The sequence below is a fragment of the Octopus bimaculoides genome, chromosome 5 (genome assembly GCF_046866305.1).
Source record: "Octopus bimaculoides isolate indiv1 chromosome 5, ASM4686630v1, whole genome shotgun sequence".
NCBI lineage: Eukaryota > Metazoa > Mollusca > Cephalopoda > Octopoda > Octopodidae > Octopus > Octopus bimaculoides.
Window position 1 is genome coordinate 65,441,465 of NC_142932.1, and position 18,794 is coordinate 65,460,258.

The 18,794-nt window shown below is 35.5% G+C and overlaps 1 protein-coding gene across 1 annotated transcript in view; it reads left to right on the forward strand.

The window, feature by feature from the left end:
- The window catches only part of LOC106871234 (myotubularin-related protein 13), a 134,519-nt gene that overhangs the window by 41,200 nt on the left and 74,525 nt on the right, over window positions 1–18,794 (forward strand). Inside the window, exons 9-10 of the mRNA XM_052967744.2 lie at window positions 1,911–2,165; window positions 4,166–4,180. Coding sequence (XP_052823704.2) covers window positions 1,911–2,165; window positions 4,166–4,180 — 270 coding nt within the window. The remainder of the gene's footprint in view (window positions 1–1,910; window positions 2,166–4,165; window positions 4,181–18,794) is intronic.

Below are 18,794 nucleotides of genomic sequence, written 5' to 3' on the forward strand. Positions count from 1 at the left end.
TATAGTTGATTATTCCAAATGTAAAGGTGATGCCTTAGACAGAAATAACTACAGAGGTATCACATTGTTGGACCAGGTGATGTAGGTTACAGAAAGGGTCATAGCTCAACTAATTAGGAAGAAAGCCTAGATGAGATGCAATTTGGTTTTGTTCCAGGAAGAAGCACGACTGATGTTGTCTTCCTGGTGAGGTAACTACATGAAAAGTATCATGCCAAAAACAAAACTCTATACCTGGCTATTGTTGATGTAAAGAAAACCTTTGACAGGGTCCTCCGCTACTTTATTTAGTGGGCAATGTGAAAGCTAGGGATAGATGAGTGGTTGGTGAGAGGTGTACCGACTATGGACATGGATGCAGTCAATACGGTGAAAGTTGGCAATGAGTGTAGGAAGGATTTAGTGTACAGGTAGGAGTTCACAAAGGGTTGGTTCTCAGACCCCTTTTGTTTATCATAGGCCTTAATAGAGGAATTTAAGGCTGGTTTTCCTTGGGAGCTCCTCTACACTGATATCCTTGTTCTCATAGCTGAATCTCTACTAGAATTAGAGAAGAAATTTCAAGTGTTGAAGCAAGGTCTGGAATCAAAGGGCCTTAGAGTTAATGTAGCAAGGTCCTAGTAAGTAGGAAAACAGACAAATCACTAATTCCTTCAGGGAGATGGCCTTGCTCAATATGTAGAAAAGGTGTAGGTAAGAATTAATTCTATATGTTATACCCAGTGCAAACTATTGACACATAAGAGAGGCAAGTGTCATAGGAAGAATAAGAGAAAATAGTATTTGTATGCGCAGGTACAATAAACACTAAGAATGTAAATATACAGGAAATAGACTCCCTCAAATGTCTGGAGGGATACTCAGAAGTAGTTGATTACTTCTGTTACCTAGGTGACCAAGTTAGCTGTGGAGGAGGATGCTTTGAAAGCATAGTTGCCAGAATAAGAATGGGCTGGGCAAAGATCTGAGAGTTATTAAGGTAGATTGTATGATGCCTGTGTGCAGACAACTATACTACAAAGCAGTGAAACATGGGCTGTGATGGCAGAAGATATGTGAAGGCTTGAAAGAAATGAAGCAAACATACTCTGTTGGATGGGCAATGTCAGTGTGCATGTTTGATGGAGTTTTAAGAGAAAAATTGGGTGTAAGAGGCATCAGATTTAGTGTGCAAGAGAGAAGGCTGCACTGGTTTGGTCATGTGATGTGTTTGGATGAAGATAGCTGCATAAGGAAGTGCTGAGCTCTAATTGTAGAGGAAACTTGCGGAAGGGTTAGACCCAGGAAGACATGGGATGAAGTAGTAAGAAAGGATCTTTGGACGCTGGGCTTCACCGAGGAAATGACAAGAGACAATTGACTTCTGGCAATTTGCTGTTCTTGAGAAGACCATCTATTTCTTTCTGTGTCTCTCACTTTATCTCTTCTTCCATTTCTTTCTCTTCCTACTGGAGTATCTTGTAAGATACCTATGTCTATTCCTCTATTATACTTTAACCTCTCAACTGGCACAGACCCACTTCTATCAGTTCCACTCTCTCTCTCTCTCTTCCAGCTGAGAGGTATTTGTCATGCAAGTTACTTGACAACTCTATTGGTATTAGTGCCGTGTAAAAGGTACCAATGCTGGTGTCACATAAAATGCACCCAGTACACTCTGTAAAATAGTTGACATCCAACTGTAGAAAGCATGCCAAAGCAAACAAAGACATCTTCTGCAGTTCTTTGGCTTGCCTAGCTCCTATCAAACTTTTCCAACCCATGCCAGCATGGAAGATAGGTGTGTGTGTATATATATGCATATACATATTTGTATGTATGAATGTGTGTGTGTGTGTGTATATATATATATATTGTTTGTGTATGTATGTTAAAAATAACAGCTGTATTCTGTTGGTTGTCTTTGTTAGGTACCTCAAGTGGTGAGACATCATCCAGCATTGAACAGGAGAACTATTTCCGATCATTAGTTGCTGTCACTCCAAATAGTATGCGATCCTATCAGTCTTCTTACAGTGATTCTCTCACGAGTCTTGATTCTCTCATGATGGTGGGTAGCAATGAAATAACAATTCCTGAGACACCAGAACCGCTTCGTAAATCCACATTCAACCGTACAGCAGGTCTAAGTAACACAAGAGCAAGTGGAGGTGCTAAATCAAAAAGTAAGATATAATTTTGTGTTGTAAATTTAAGTGTTAAACTGTTTTTTTTTGTTTTATATTTCTTTAAAATGTTTCTTTCTTACTGCCATTTCTCCCCATAAATACTTTGTAAACTGTAGTGAAATTATTTCATGTAATTCTTCAGAAATTTCTACTAAATAATATATCATTTCCTATTCTGGCTATATGAAGTCATTAATTATTTACTTTAACTATGCTTTTGTAATTAAATTCTCCTGTTAATTTCACTGGAGTCATTTGGACATTGTTCATGAGATTGGTTTTACTAATTAAAGCTGATTGGTAGCTTTTGTTTTTAAGTTGTCTTACAATGTTCTTTGTTGTGTTTTTCTGAGGTTAAATTGCTATTGAAATTCTTGCATGAGGTAATTGCTCTTGTTATAAGTTTATAACTACAATTTTAATTTGTGTAAAGATGTCACAGTTCAAGACTTACTATAATGTAGGATAGTCCAGTCTTTGAACATGAATTTTCTGTAGCAATTGACCTGTCCTATGATTGAAGGCATGTTACACCTGGCTGTGTTTGCACATATTACTCAGAAATGTAATGTTTCATATAGACATATGCAGAGATATGCAAGCCACAGGAGTAAAATGTGCATGCTTATATGGATGCATATGTGTGTTATAAATGAATTTTCTTTTTATTTAAATTTGTTTCCACAATGTGTTTTTAACTTTCTTTCTCTCTTTGCATTAAATGATAAACATAAATGTGTTTTTGTGTTTTTTTCCTCTTGTATCAGTCTGGTCATTAATATTTTGTAGATCCAAAAAACCAACAAAAATGAAATGACCAAATTATCTTCATACTTCCTGTAAAACATTCTATAGAATTATTTTCACATTTCCTGTTAATTCATTCTTTAGATCTGGAATATAACCAGGAGTTGTCCTCCATTTGACACTTTTGCCACTACTTTTTTTTTTCAAGAAAGAGAAACGATAATTTATTGTCTATCTCTCTCGACTTTATATTGAGTGATGTACTGATGGTGAATCCTGTAGGAGCTCATTCATTGACAGTATAAAAAAATGTGTGACTTGTTGGGTAATTAATTGTGGTGTTCGTGGTTGATCCTTTTAAAAGTTGTATTCAAGGGGAAAATTAAAACCCTGCTAATAGAACAATTACTTATAGCCATCAAAGTCTTCGAAGAATGTATGAACAGCTCGCAGACTTATTCCTCTTAGTTGTAAATTTCTTGCATTATTATAAAGCCATAAAGTAGCTCTTATGCCAAAAGTATTTAAATTGTTAGCCATGATACCTTGAGATAATTCAGTAGGCATACCATTGTGTCTTAGACAGTGCAAGAAATGACATACACATCATCAATATTTTGTCTCATAAGCATTGATGGATCTATTGATCTATTCAGTTGTAATACTGAACAAAAGTATGATGCAGCTTGTGATATAAAACAAAAATTATTTTCCTACTATTACCCACAACACTACCCATGGGGTGTATTTACCAAGTTCTTAGTGGCTCATTTCTTCAAAATGTCAGTACTATCTATTATTCTTAGTTTGAAATTGTGAAGTATCGCCACAGAGCTACCTTGGTGTTTTCATAGTAATGACTCAGAACCAATGACCAAACTTTGTTGCTTTTGGAGAAATAAGTTGATTGAAGTACTTCAAATCTGAAGCACCTCCTAGTTTAGTTTTAGGTTGCACTTTGTCTTGAAATGACTGGAAGGGAGAGGAGTAGGGTAGATGTTATTTAAAAATAACAGTGGTAGCAAACCTTTATTATCCACCAATTTTAAGGTGGATATTGACAATATTTGGTATTTAACAGTCAAATGATAATATATAGAATACTTTATTGTTATATTAAAAATTATTTTCCAAATTTTATGCAAAATGTTTTGATACAATGATAATTATATATATATACACATATATATATATCTTCATTTATTGACTATTGATCTACCATTATTATTCTGTATTCTTCCTCTTGACAGAGATGTCTTCCTCAGGTATATTTTTTTCTGAATTTTTCCTGCTGTTCCTTGTTCTAGTGTCATGTTCTCCAATGTTGTTTTCTCTTGACAAATTAGATATCATCAGAAATGGTGAACACTTTCAGATTTGTGTATAATGAAGGCCACAACATCATGTTTTTATTACAAATATTACTAATATTGTTAGAGTAAGTTATTTACCTGCCTTACAATTTTTGGTTATTGTTCAGTGTAACAAGTTCAGTTCCTAATTACACCAGTAGCACACCATACTATAGTGTCACATCACCTTATACTAAGGTGTTACACCAACCCATATTATAGTGTCACAGCATCCCATACAGTGGTGTAACACTACTTCATACAATAGGTGTTACATCATCTGATGATTATAGTATCACACTAACCCATTTTGTAGTGTCTCACTGCTCCATACTGTAGTTTAACACCACCCCATACAATAACATCACACTGCACCTATAGTGTCACACCACCCCACACTATACAATAATGTTATACCATACCATACTATAGTATCATAAGTGCTATACCATGCCATACTATAGTGTCATACTATAGTGTCATAAGTGGAGGTGCAATGGCCTAGTGGTTAGGGCAGTGGACTTGCGGTCATAGGATTGATTCCTAGACCGGGCGTTGTGAGTGTTTATTGAGTGAAAACACCTAAAGCTCCACGAGGTTCCGGCAGGGAATGGTGGCGAACCCTGCTGTACTCTTTCACCACAACTTTCTCTTACTCTTACTTCCTGTTTCTGTTGTACCTGTATTTCAAAGGGCCAGCCTTGTCACACTCTGTGTCACGCTGAATATCTCCGATAACTATGTTAAGGGTACACGTTTCTGTGGAGTGCTCAGCCACTTGCTCGTTAATTTCATGAGCAGGCTGTTCCATTGATCGGATCATCTGGAACCCTCGTCGTCATAAGCGACAGAGTGCCAACAACAACATAGTGTCATACCACCTATTACACTAGATTCACACCATTCCATACTGTAGTGTCATACCTCCCCACAGTCTAGTTTCATACAATACTGGTCCATACAATAGTGCCACACCACCCCATTCTATGGTGTTCACCATCCCATTCAGTGGTGTTCACTTTCCCATACTATGATTTTACTTCATACTATAGCATCACACTATCCCATACAGTAGTGTTACACCATGCCATACTATATTGTCACATCACTCCATACAACAGTATCACACCACCCCATACTTTAGTGTTACACTGCTTCTACAATAGTGTAATATCCCATTCTGTGGTCTCACACCACCTCATGCTTCCAATAGTATCTGTTTTTATTTCAACAAAATTCCTGCTTGACAGATGTTTGAAGATTTTCTACTAGTTTTAATTTTGTTGAATTTCTTTAAAATGGTTCTCTCTGTAGAGATTTATAATGTTTGTTGTATTGGTTAATAAAACTCAATGATTAACAAATTAAAACAAATAATTAATTAATTAATTCTCTAAGAGATTAAGCTTTGAAGTTCTGCAATTACTTTCATATATGTTATATTTTGGTATTTCAGACATTGCAGATAGATTTATTCTATTTTAATTATATTTCTACTTGTAATAATGATAATGCTAGCGTTGGGCATAATTTCATTATAGAAATGATTACAGTGGTGACAGCAGTGTCTTATCAAGTTAAGAACTGCTTTGAATTTGGACTTGTATTTCTGGTCAGATGATCTTTGATAAAATGTTTCTGTTCTTTGATAATTCTACCAATGCAGAGGATGTTATGGAATGTAAATCTATCCCAACAGCTTTTAACACAGTTATTTATTATATGATTGAAACTGCATTTGTTTGTTTGTTAGTGTATAGAAGTTTTCCTAACGATTACTTCACAGTCATTATTGCTTTAATAGTACAGATCAATATCTTCTAGGCTTTAATAGTACAAATCAATATCTTTTAGGCAACTTTTAAAAACTGTAATTCTCAAAAAAATGTAAGAAGAGAATTTCTTTGTCTTTCTCACTAAGAATATCAAACAATTAATTCTGTACTTATAGATATATTGTAGTGCCAGGGTTACTAAAATATTTTACTTCCTTATTTTCCTCTTTTGCTGGTGTCCAGTGTCCAAGAGAACTCAATATTTACATGTTCTGTTTTCTCTTTCTTTGCTTTAGCTGCCATGATTAGCATGCTAACTTTAGAAAGCCCTCATTGCTGTGCTCTATTTACACTATATTTACTGTTAGTAACACTCACTATACCACATCGCCTTTTTGTTTCTCTACAGACATGTGTGTATATGTGTGCATAATATATATATATATATATGTATATGTAATACATCTGTGTGCGTGTGCACGCACACACACACATACACACACAATTTATAAAATAACAATATGTTTGTTAGCTGTGAGAAGTAAGTTCTGACATTTCTATATTGTGTTTATCTTTGAAAAAAGGTTCTTTTCTTTGATATCGCCCAAGATGTCTGAAGCCATCTCGTGTCACAACTAACAAACTTGTATATTTTATTAACTGTGTTTTTTTTCCAACTTTGACTTTCAGTTTTCTTAGTTTTTTACAATTTTCAACAAATTTTATAGAATTAGACTTTAGTCATTAGTCTCTAATTTCTGTTTTCAGTGCTAGTACTCTCCTTTCCAATGCTATTGTGCATGTATTTAGCATTAACTGATTATTTTCACTTGAAACTATTCTTGTTATTCACATATCTAATGTTTGGTCAGCAAAATTCTGTGCTTGATGATTGGTATTGCAGTGAATTCTTGCATTAGCAAATAATTTGTTAATATTGTTTATTAGGTAGTGAACAATTGAACCTTTGAAACATTATCTGGTTGGTAATAATTATCATCTTTGAGTTAATTTTCTTTTGTAAGTGAAGATGTTTCATTGATTTTTTCTTACTGCTGTAGCAGTACTGTGTATTGAACCAATTCATTATGTACAATAAATGTAATAAATACTGATTGATCTAATGTCAATATTCATTGCAAGAAGGAAATAATACCAATTTCTTTTTTTTGTTTTTGTCTTTGAACATATAATCAAATATATTCTTTTTTTACTTTGTAATTTGATGACAAACTTTCCGCTTAAATAGAAGCATTGTTTTGATTCTGTTTCCTTTTTTATATTTTCTTCACTTCACCTGACAAAAAAACCATTGCAAGAATGTTTACTATTTATTAACTTTTGTAGTTTGAATGACTGATATTTTTTAATGCATCTTTGATCTTTTTTATTGGATTTCAATGTTTTGCTTTATTGATTTCACAAAGCTCCACTTCACTTGAAACATTGCTGTACCTCTTAATGACTGTATTTTTATACCTCTAACTTTTGTGTTTACACTAATGGTATATACATAATCATAAGCAGAATCTTGTTGTTTTTGTTCATCTACCTGTCAACAGGTGTTACTTGTAGGACAGCTCAGATGTTAACAGTAAGAAGGAAATTCAATTGAGAACAGTTTTTCAGAATTTTAGCAACAAGGTGAAACCAGACAAGCAGGGAACTTCATCTCAGTTAACTTGAATAAAATGGAGATATGAAAAGTATTATATCTCTTTTACAGTCTAGCTACCAACAATAACATTTAGCTTAGAATATAACCAATGGGGAAGGGGCAGTATGTACTTATATGATATCTTATTAAGATGACTATGAAATCCCAGAAGACAGCCATGAACACACACACACACACACACACATTCACATTCACATTTAGTACAAAAGAGAAGATAAATGTTAATGTGATGTTGGTAGCTTATTCTGGTTGAATGAGAATGGGCTTCAGTTTGTCTTCAACATTGATCCTGGTAAAATTGGAGGGTAGATAATCCAACATATATGAAAGTGGAAGATGAAACATTAATGCTCACAGATATTGTTTTGTTTTATGTACCTCTCTTATTCTTAGTTTTTAATCCACCCAAAAATCTACTGTGCAATAAGTGACAACTTGTGATCCATCTTATTTCAGCCTATTTTATATTTCATATTTCATTTTTGTTTAATAACTGTAATGCAATATTGAAGTGAGATGTGCCAGCATTTCTGTTATTCTGCTGTTAAATCACTAGGATTCCTCCTTCTGAAGTGGCTGATTTAATAATACTTATTATTATTTATATTTTTATTTTATCATGTGCATGCCATCTTCCTGTCTGTTCTTGGCTGATCTCTCTTTAATAACTATTCATCTTCTTTTTATCCTTGCTGTTAACTATTTCATTCTTCAATACAAATTAAACTTTCTTGTTTTCTTTACCAAACTTTTTGAATTCCATTATTGATCGCTAATTCTCTTCATCCAATTTTGTATTTATTCTGTGATGGCTTCTGTTCTTTTGAGACTGTTTCCTTCCTTGTTTTGCTTTGATATTTATCAAAAAACAACTTTATGATATTCTTGTAAAGCTAATTAATGGATGCTTGAAGATATAACATTGACAATCTTACTACTGTTTACCTCCATCATCAACATCATCATCATCATTGTTATCATTATAATCAGTGTCATGTATAAACACCTGTCATAAATACTTTCTAAGTGATATTGGTAATTGATTCAGAGCAGGAGTGGAGTTGTTATGTAGTTGATGTTGCATTGAATGTTTTCATTAGTGAATGGTAATGATTGAAAAAAAAGAAACATTAATTTATTGATATATTTTAGATTCAGGGTCTCCGCATACTAGTGTTTTTGTGTGGAGAACATAATTATTGTAATAATAGTAAATAACGTTAGTTTGTGCTTTACAAAATCTTTGAATGGAGGAGACAAAGGCACATCTTGGATTTTTTTCTTCTAAAGAGAAATGTGTGGTTCCAAGTTATTAAGACTAACTGGAACACAAATTGGGCTCTGAAACAGGTGATCATTGCCCAGGAATCAATATCTTGTAAATATATATGGAAATACTTACATGTAATGGACTTAACTGTATTCAATCTATTTAGGCATATGATAGCGGCATGACAACAGATAAAAACCACATCCTTAAAAAAATCATTACATCCTATCACCACCTTTCATCTAGATTCATGCAATTGTTACATTTTTATGGGGTTTTTTTGCTGGTCTAACTGCATTTCATCAAAATCTGTAGTTTCTAACAGGATTAAATGATTTATTGAGAGAAAGATGTAGAGGAAATTTAATGTAGTCGATGCATGTTTTTCTTGCAGATTAGTTAATTTTTCCAAAATTAACTAAAATTCCAAAACAAAACCTTATGATACATGCACCTTAGTACATTGAGTCGCTGACTGACACATACATAGTACATCAATTCATTAACTGATACATCATAGTACATCCTGTCTATGACATGTACACCACGGTGTATCTCATCTATGATGCATACACAGTAGTGCATCAGTCAATTTAAGACACACAATGTAGCATCCCTCAATTTATGGTCATTATTATTATTATCATCATTCCCTGCCTTTGGGAAAGTCATGAATACTCCAATTTCTCTTTTGTATATTTGTCATTACTATTCTATGGTGTACATTGTTCTCTCCATGGACATTTCCAGTTTTTTTGTAACAGCTTCTTGCTTAAGCCTTCTCCATACCTGTGACTTTTTTACTGCACACTGTTGGGTGATTTGGAGGGAGAGAAAGAAAAACAATGAGAGAGATACAAGTGTTCATGCCACTAGTTGACTGGTATTTTATCAACCTTGGAAGATTAAAATGTCAAGTCACCTTTGTTTAGATCTGGACTCAGTTCTATTAGTTTTGAAACTGATTAGTTTGTATCCTTCTAGAGTTGTTTAATTAACATCACAGTTATTACTGTCTGCTTGTAACATTGTGTGTAATTGTTATTATTGTTATATAGTAGAATCAGTGGAGCAACAAACAGCATTGCATTGTGCTATTTAACAATAACAACCCTTTACATTCTCACTTATTATTATTGAGTGAGAGAGCAGTGCATGTGACACTGGGGTAAAATGTACAAAGCCCAGTATACCCATCATGACTACCCATCTGATAAGGGTACGCCAGAAACATGCATTACAACCATATGTGTGTGACATAGTGATCTCATATCAAGATAAACAGCACATGACCTTGCAGGTGGGGCCCAGTTTGAATTTTCTTCAGGTCGAGTAGCCCATCCTGCTCAAAAGGTCCCTGAATAAGGGTTGTTTAAAGATATTGAACAAAACACCCATGTTTCCAAAGGTGAATTATTCAAACCCCAAAGAATTCCTCTCAATACATGGCTATGATGCTCCCCCACTACTTCTGCTCATGATCAAAGATGCACATATTGTCAGCCACTAAGGGACAGGCTCAACTGGTTAAGGTCAAGCAACTGACAAGCAAATCTGTTGTATTGAGCAGAATATTTGCTGTAGCCCATTTTTTATACCAAGACAAAACAATGTACATGATAACACTTCCAGTCAGTTAAGATCAGAAGCCATGAGAGCCACTGCCTGGTACTACATCAGAGCATCATCATCATCATCATCATCATCATCATCATCATCATCATCATCATCATCATCATCATCTTCTTTTTCTTCTTCTTCTTCTTCTTCTTCTTCTTCTTCTTCTTCTTCTTCTTCTTCTTCTTCTTCTTCTTCTTCTTCTTCTTCTCGTTATTATTATTATTATTATTATTATTATTATTATTATTCACTTTTAATCTGCATCTTTCATACAATTGCTTGTTGGGACACACCCAGCACCCTAAGGTAAGAGAAGATTAAGAGATATTGAAATATACAGGGGTTGGACAAAATAATGGAAGCATTGGCAATAATTACAGCTTGAATTCTATGAGGTATGGACTCGTACAAGATTTGAATTGTTTCCAAAGAAATTTTTGTCCATTCTTCAGCTAAAACAGTCTCCAGTTCTTGTAGTGATGATGCTGGAGATTGTCAACTCCGTAATTGTTTTTCTAAAATGCACCATAAATGTTCAATAATATTGAGATCTGGGGACTGTGGTTGCCAGATAAGATGTTCAACTTCACTAGAATGTTCCTCGTGCCATTCAGTAACAACTTTAGCTGTGTGAATTGGTGCATTATTATCCTGAAAGATTGCATTTCCCTCTGAAAACAGTTCTGCAACCATAGGATGAATTTGATCAGATAAAATATTTAAATAGACTTGACTATTAATTCCGCCATAAAGAGAAACCGTTGGGCCAGTGGGTTTCAAGATATAGCTCCCCAGATCATCACAGATCTTCCTCCATGTTTAACAGTTGGAAGAAGGCAGTCTTGGTCAAATGCTTCTTTTGGTTGTCTCCACACGTATACTCGGCTGGTGGTTGGAAATAAAGTAAAGGATGACTCATTCAAGTAAATAACATTCCTCCACTGCTCTAGGGACCAATTCTGTAGGTTTTTACTCCACTCTAAATACTTTGCAATGTTTGTTTTTGAAAGTAGTGGCTTTCTGATTGCAACCCTCTCATGAAATCCAGCTTCGTGCAGCTCCCAGCGAACAGTTTTTGTGGAAACTGGGAGCTCTGCAGTAATTTTGGGAGCTGTACTTCTGTGATCCTTTCTAACAATTCACGTAAAAGTTTGTTTGTTCTCTATCTGAAAGTTTTGGTTTTCTTCGTGAGTTTTGTTTTGACGAGGAGGTTTTTTCCCTCTTTCTCAAAGGCTGTCATTACTTTCTAGACTACTTCTTGATACACCAAACATTTTGGCTGTTTTTGTTATGCTAGCACCAGCCATATGAGCACCAGCAATTTGACCTCTTTGAAAGTCCAATAGATCTATCATTTTAATGAATTTTAATTACCTTGTCACTGTACAAGCCTTGTAAAAAATCTCATTACTGTTATCATCACTGCCATTATAGTCACCATCATCATCATCACTACCATCAGCACAACCAACATTATCATCACTCCTGCCATTCATCATAATTATCATAGACAGTAGAATTACCAGTTGTACCTTTCTATCTTCAATTACTCCCCATTTACTCTCATGCATGAAAAACCCAGTTTCCTGCATGTTCTTCTGTGGTTTTTCATTTTGTTAGTGTTTGTCTTTTTACTATGCTTCTATATCATCTTTTCATCTTGGTCTTCTCTTATTGAAGCATGTATCATATCTGTCTGTCAGACTCTCTCCCCTCTCTCTCTGTATATATACATCTTCATACACACATACACACACTCTGTTATAAAATTACATATATGACTTAAGGGCCACAAGTTGCACTTAATAAATATACAAATTTACTAAATACACAACTATATATATCATTATCATTACTTTTTTTGGTGAGGAAAGCTAACTTTTAATATAGGCGTAGGAGTGGCTGTGTGGTAATTTGTTTGCTTACCAACCACATGGCTCCGGATTTAGTCCCACTGCATGGCACCTTGGGCAAGTGCCTTCTATTATAGCCTCGGGCCGACCAAAGCCTTGTGAGTGGATTTGGTAGACAGAAACTGAAAGAAGCCCGTCGTATATATGTATGTATATATATATATATATATATATATATATATATATATATATATATGTATGTGTGTGTGTGTCTGTGTTTGTCCCCTCAACATCGCTTGACAACCGATGCTGGTGTGTTAACGTCCCTGTAACTTAGTGGTTTGGCAAAAGAGGCCGATAGAATAAGTACTAAGGCTTACAAAGAATAAGTCCTGGGGTCGATTTGCTTGACTAAAGGCGGTGCTCCAGCATGGTCACAGTCAAATGACTGAAACAAGTAAAAGAGTAATAATGCTGTGGGTATATGTTCTGTAGTGTGTGATGTATATTCATTAAACCATGGTTTTGACTATGGAAAAATTACCCAACCTTTTTCTCAGTATTCTGTCTGTCTGTCTGTCTGTCTGTCTGACTAAATAAATAAAATGTAAAGAAATAGGGATTTGAAATCCAGGCAGCTTTATGGGCACTCTTTCATCCAGATCTGGCTAACCACATTGAATGAAAGGGGACCTTTAGAATCATTTAAGATAAACAGTTAAACTGCACTTCACTTGACAGGCAAATCCTGAGATTGCTTCATTGGATTTCATGTTGCATTCAGAGTATATAATCAAGATATCGTAATGGTTTCAAATTTTTGCCATAAGGGCAGCAGTTTTGTGGTGGGGGATAAGTCAGTTACATCAACCTCAGTGTTTTGCTGGTACTTAATTTATCGAGCTGGAAAGGGTGAAAGGTAAAGTCAACTTCGGTGGAATTTGAACTCAGAATGTAGCAAAAAATACCACTATGCATTTAGCCCAGCATGTTAACGAGTCTGCCAGCTCACCACCTTTAATCAAGACATCATAATGAATAATGAAGAATTATACATCTTCAAAGTTTATGTATTAAAGTATTTTTTTCCGAATTCCATTCTGACATGTTTTCTGCTGCCCAAGTGTCCTGATGCACTGTGATGTAGCACATTCATGCATTCATTTGATTTATCATCATCATAATCATCATCATCATCATCATTTAACGTCCGCTTTCCATGCTAGCATGGGTTGGATGTTTGACTGAGGGCTGGTGAGCCAGATGGCTACACCAGGCTCCAATCTGATTTGGCAGAGTTTCTACAGCTGGATGCCCTTCCTAATACCAACCACTCTGAGAGTGTAGTGGGTGCTTTTACGTGCCACCTGGCATGAAGGTCAGTCAAGAGGTACTGGCAACGGCCATGCTCAAAACGGTGTGTTTTACATGCCATCTGCACAGGAGCCAGTCCAGCGGTACTGGCAACAATCTCGCTCGAATGTCTTTACACGTGCCACTGGCACAAGAGCCAGGAAGGCGACGTTGGTAACGATCACGCTCAAATGGTGGTATTTACGTGTCACCGGCACGGAAGCCAGACAGCTGGTGCTCTGGCAACGATCACGCTCGGGCGGTGCTCTTAGTGATCCACTGGTTCAGGTGCCATCACGATTTCGCTTTCGGTTGCCCCAAAAGGTCTTAGTATATCAAATCAATTGCAATACACATAAGATCAAAAGTTGACAATCTTATGCAGCTTTATTCTACGTGTTACCCCTCCCACACACACACACACACTGCCTTGCCAGTACATAGAGACAGAAGATCTCCCTGTCTATGTGATTGTCAGATGTATTTATCAATGGATGATGGTCATGTTGTAATGGTGTATATGTGTGTGATGTTGGTGTGTGTATGATGTAGCTAAAGCCATGAATTAAACTGGATGGTATATGCTATAATCACACAAACACAATTACATATACACACACAATCTTACAAACACTCAATCAGACAAAGTTACATGAACACACACACTCACACACACACACACACACACACACACACACACACATGCAATCAAACAATAGCACATACTCAATCATATTATCACATGTTTATGTACATATATATGCACAATGACACATATACATGGTTACATACGCACATATACATGCACACAACAGTCATACAGTTAAATACACTCATATACACATACAATCACTCTCTCACACATACATAAATTTACAAAATGACTCCAATGATATGAACTGCTATAACTTCTAATTACCTGTTAACTCACCTGTTGCCTTATACTAATATATCTGTATTCTTTGGCTGGACTATTTTTGAGCATGGTGGCTATTTTCTTTTGTTATTCAGTCTCAGGTTGTATATTCTCCTCCCTTTATTATCCATTGTGCTATGATTTTCCTTCCTCTTCTTTCTTCATCTTATTAAATCCCAAATTTTGGTTTTTACTGTTTTGTTTTTACCTTGAAATGTTATTGTTATTACATAAAAGTATTTTTTGCTTGCTGTCATATTAGTTTACAATTTCTAGGTTCACTGGGTTTGGGTAAACCTCCATTGTTAAACAGATATTCAAATATTTGAGAAGTCCTCCATCTCTCTGGCAGCCATATGTGTAGGGAATTAGTGAGAATATTTGTCCCTTTAGTCCAACAGAGAACAGGATATTTCTGAAATTGTAGCAATGAAATTGACTCTTTGGGAGTATCAGCTGTATGTTGTAGAGTTACCATACTAATTAAGTAATAAAGATATGAATGTTGTGGAATAACCATACTATATAACAATGATAATAATTAAGACAGCAACGTGTTGTGTAGTGTAATTATCATACCAGGTAAATCATAATTAAGCTACTTGTGTAGTGTAGACTTACCATTCTATGACTCAACAATTAAGATAAGTGTATATTAGTTATCTCAGTAAATAATAAAGACAGCAGTGTGTTAATTACCGCTCTAATTAAATAATAAAGTGTGTGTCTGAATATGTAGTTTTGAATAAGACATCTGAATATATAACCTTGAATGTAGACATCTGAGCATATAGTTTTGAATGTAGATATGTGTATTTTGTCTTGAATGTAAATGTAGGACAATGTAGATTTGCTATGTAGATGGAGGACTATGTAGCTTTGAAAAACTAGTGACACATCTAGATTTCATGGAAAGCATTTCCAACTTTGTAGGTTAATATAGTGCCAAATGCAAAAGTTACTGATAGAATACATTAGTAGTTAAAACAAGTGGAGTGCCTTCCCTGTGGAAAATCAATTTCTCTTGAAAAATGGAAGAGACTCATGTATGTATATGTGTGTGTATGTATGTATGTATGTATGTATGTATGTATGTATGTATGTATGTATGTATGTATGAATGAGGTGCATTTCAGCAGTTTTTAGACTTTTTCTGAAAAGATATTTATTAATTTCTAAGAAGTACAAAACTCTAATCTCCTTCAAAGTAAGATCCCCTCATTCCTGCCACTTCATGAAGACCCCTTGGAAGTCCTCCCAAGTGAGGGCATCCAGGACCTTTGTCATAACCTCCTTCATCTACAAAATAACTGCCCCTGAGGTTCTTCTTAAGCTTAGGGAACAACCAAAAGTCACAGGGAGCAAGGTCTGGACTGTAGGGAGAGTGAGGGACACTTTTAATGCCCATCTCTGTCAAGTAGTTGGTCACCAGAATGCATGTCACTGAGCACTCTGAAAACAAACTTTGCACATTTATAGATTTTCATAAATAATTTTGTGCATAGTTGCCACTAGAACTCCAATCTAAATGTTTATTATCTTTATAAACACATGATGGTCTTTATCCAGAAAACTGCGAATTTTCTCAACTGACTCTGATGTTCTGACATCCCTCTCCCTCCCACGCCTCTCATCATTTTTCACCTCATCTTTAGTGTATTTAAACCTCTTGCACCAATGCAAAAGTTAATCCATAAACAGTCTGGAGCATTTCATAAGCTTTTGTAGCATTTTTGCCCAGTTTAACATGAAAATATATTGAATAGCAAGCTTCCTGATGTCTCAACTGCATTCTGCGAACTAGTCAGCTGTGTCAAGCAGTGTATTGTGGGATGTGTTCAAAGTTCTGTTGCAACCATTTCCATCAATCTGGAATACAAAAAAAATTGGAAGGTCAGCTTGTAAGATGTATGACAATGCTACAATAAACCTATGATAATCTAGGATAGTTAGACCTGCCTCTCCTAAAAAGGTCTTTAAAACTTCTGGAATGCACCTTGTATGTGAATGTGTGTATATGTATATATATATGTGTGTGTATATATATATATATATATATATATATATATATATATATATATATATATATATATATATAATGGATTGACACCTGTCTTTTTTATTTATTTATATGTTATTCACCTATCTCAGAACATGCCTTTCACATATTCTGAAGTTTATTGCAGACTATGCATTTAATAAATTATACATGTCTGAATAGCTCAAGAGCAGATTGTATACTCAGCTGAATCTAGTTTTCTGCAAGCACTACAAGAACTTCATTCTGTCGGTACTGATATACCAAGGTTGATATTTGCAAATTATTGCTGTTTGTGCACCTTATTCTGGCTTAACTAGGCTTAACTAGGTGTACCTTATTTAACTGAAGTTTATATAAATGTTTATATATAATATGTATGCCTGAGAAGGGCATGAAAGAGTCACTTTTGTGTGACCCGTATAATCATATCTGCTTCTCAAAGGCAGGTCTACTCAGCCACAAATTTGGTCATGGAGGTGCTTCTGTCTATCAATGTGATAGCCAGCATGTTCTTTTGCTCACCTTGTGTAGTAGAGTGTGTTGGGTGGTCAGTGGACTAATGTGGCTTTATAGGTTCCAACATCCAGCTGATCAGGCTGTTGTTGGGTGGCTGACTTGTCCTTGGACTGCAATGACTTTGCAGACCTTAGGAACAGTGTGAAATGTCATCAGTGATGAGGAGGCCAAATGTGAGATGTTTCTTAGAATGAAATGGGGGTTAAGAAGTCTTACTCAGTAATGAGTTGACTTCCACCATGTACATATATGTATGTGTGTGTGTGTGTATACACAGGCTGTGGTGAATATATTGTCTAAATTATACAGAAATGAAAATAACACTGATATCTCATTTTAACAGATATATTTACCAAAATTACATAAAAACATCTTGAAATACTAAAGAGTAAAATTTATTCAATAAAATTACCATTGGCTTAAACCACGGCCTCCAGCCAACTTTGGAATCTCCTGCAACTCTTCTGGATGGTCGCCTTGTTTAAGTTGGTGAATGCTGCAGTAATCCTTGCTTTCAGTTCATCTTTGGTGTTACAAGGAGTTTTGTTAATCTCTCGCTCAACTGTGCCCCACACATAATAATCAAGGGGGTTGCAGTCTGGGGAGTCAGGTGGGCAGGTGTTAGGGGCAATGTGGTCGCAGAAATTACCTGACAACCGTGACTGGGTTCTCCTATTTATTTGGCATGGTGCAGAGTCCTGTTGCCAGTCATAGGTTCATCCAGCATCCACCCTCTTGATCCAGGGCAGCACTACCTCCTCCAGGCACTTGATGTAGGCCTCCATGTTGAGTCTGAGGCCATGTGGGAAGATGAATGGAGGCATAATGTCATCATCACTAGTGATCACCCCAAACACCATGGTGTTGATTGGATGTTTGATTTTTATCACTCTCAGTACATGTTTTAAGTACAATCTGCCCTCAGAATGACACTCAGACACTCTGAAATGTTCATATTGGAGCTTCCAGCATGAATGCCAAGTAGTACAGTATGTTGTTTCCAAATTTCTGGGAGAGTGAATTGCATCATGGAGCTGTTTTTCTCACAGCTGGTGCCCAACTGACCCTACTATACTGTGTAGTTGGCAAAATAAAAAACAAACGATGCACATTCACAAAATTAAAAGTATGAAATTGCAACAATTTACCCATTGCACCCTGTGTGTGTGTGTGTGTGTGTGAGTGTAAAAAAAATTAACATAGACAGCCATGCACTGCGTGCTACCAAAAAGGAAAACTATAATTGTCACTAAACAATACTAAGGGTGTTAGAACACCTACATTGCTAGAAATAAGAGCTAAAAAGCTTTAATGCTATAGTTAAACCTTTTAATTGTATACATATATACTGGCAGGGACAGTAATCACATGAAAACACCAGTTGAGAATTCCTTATACTGATAGGTCAGTTTTGGCTATTTCCATAGCCTCATCAGTAAGGACTGTTTGATTCAGCTGATTCTGGACTTAATTCTCTATTAGTATATATGTATTCACCATAAAAA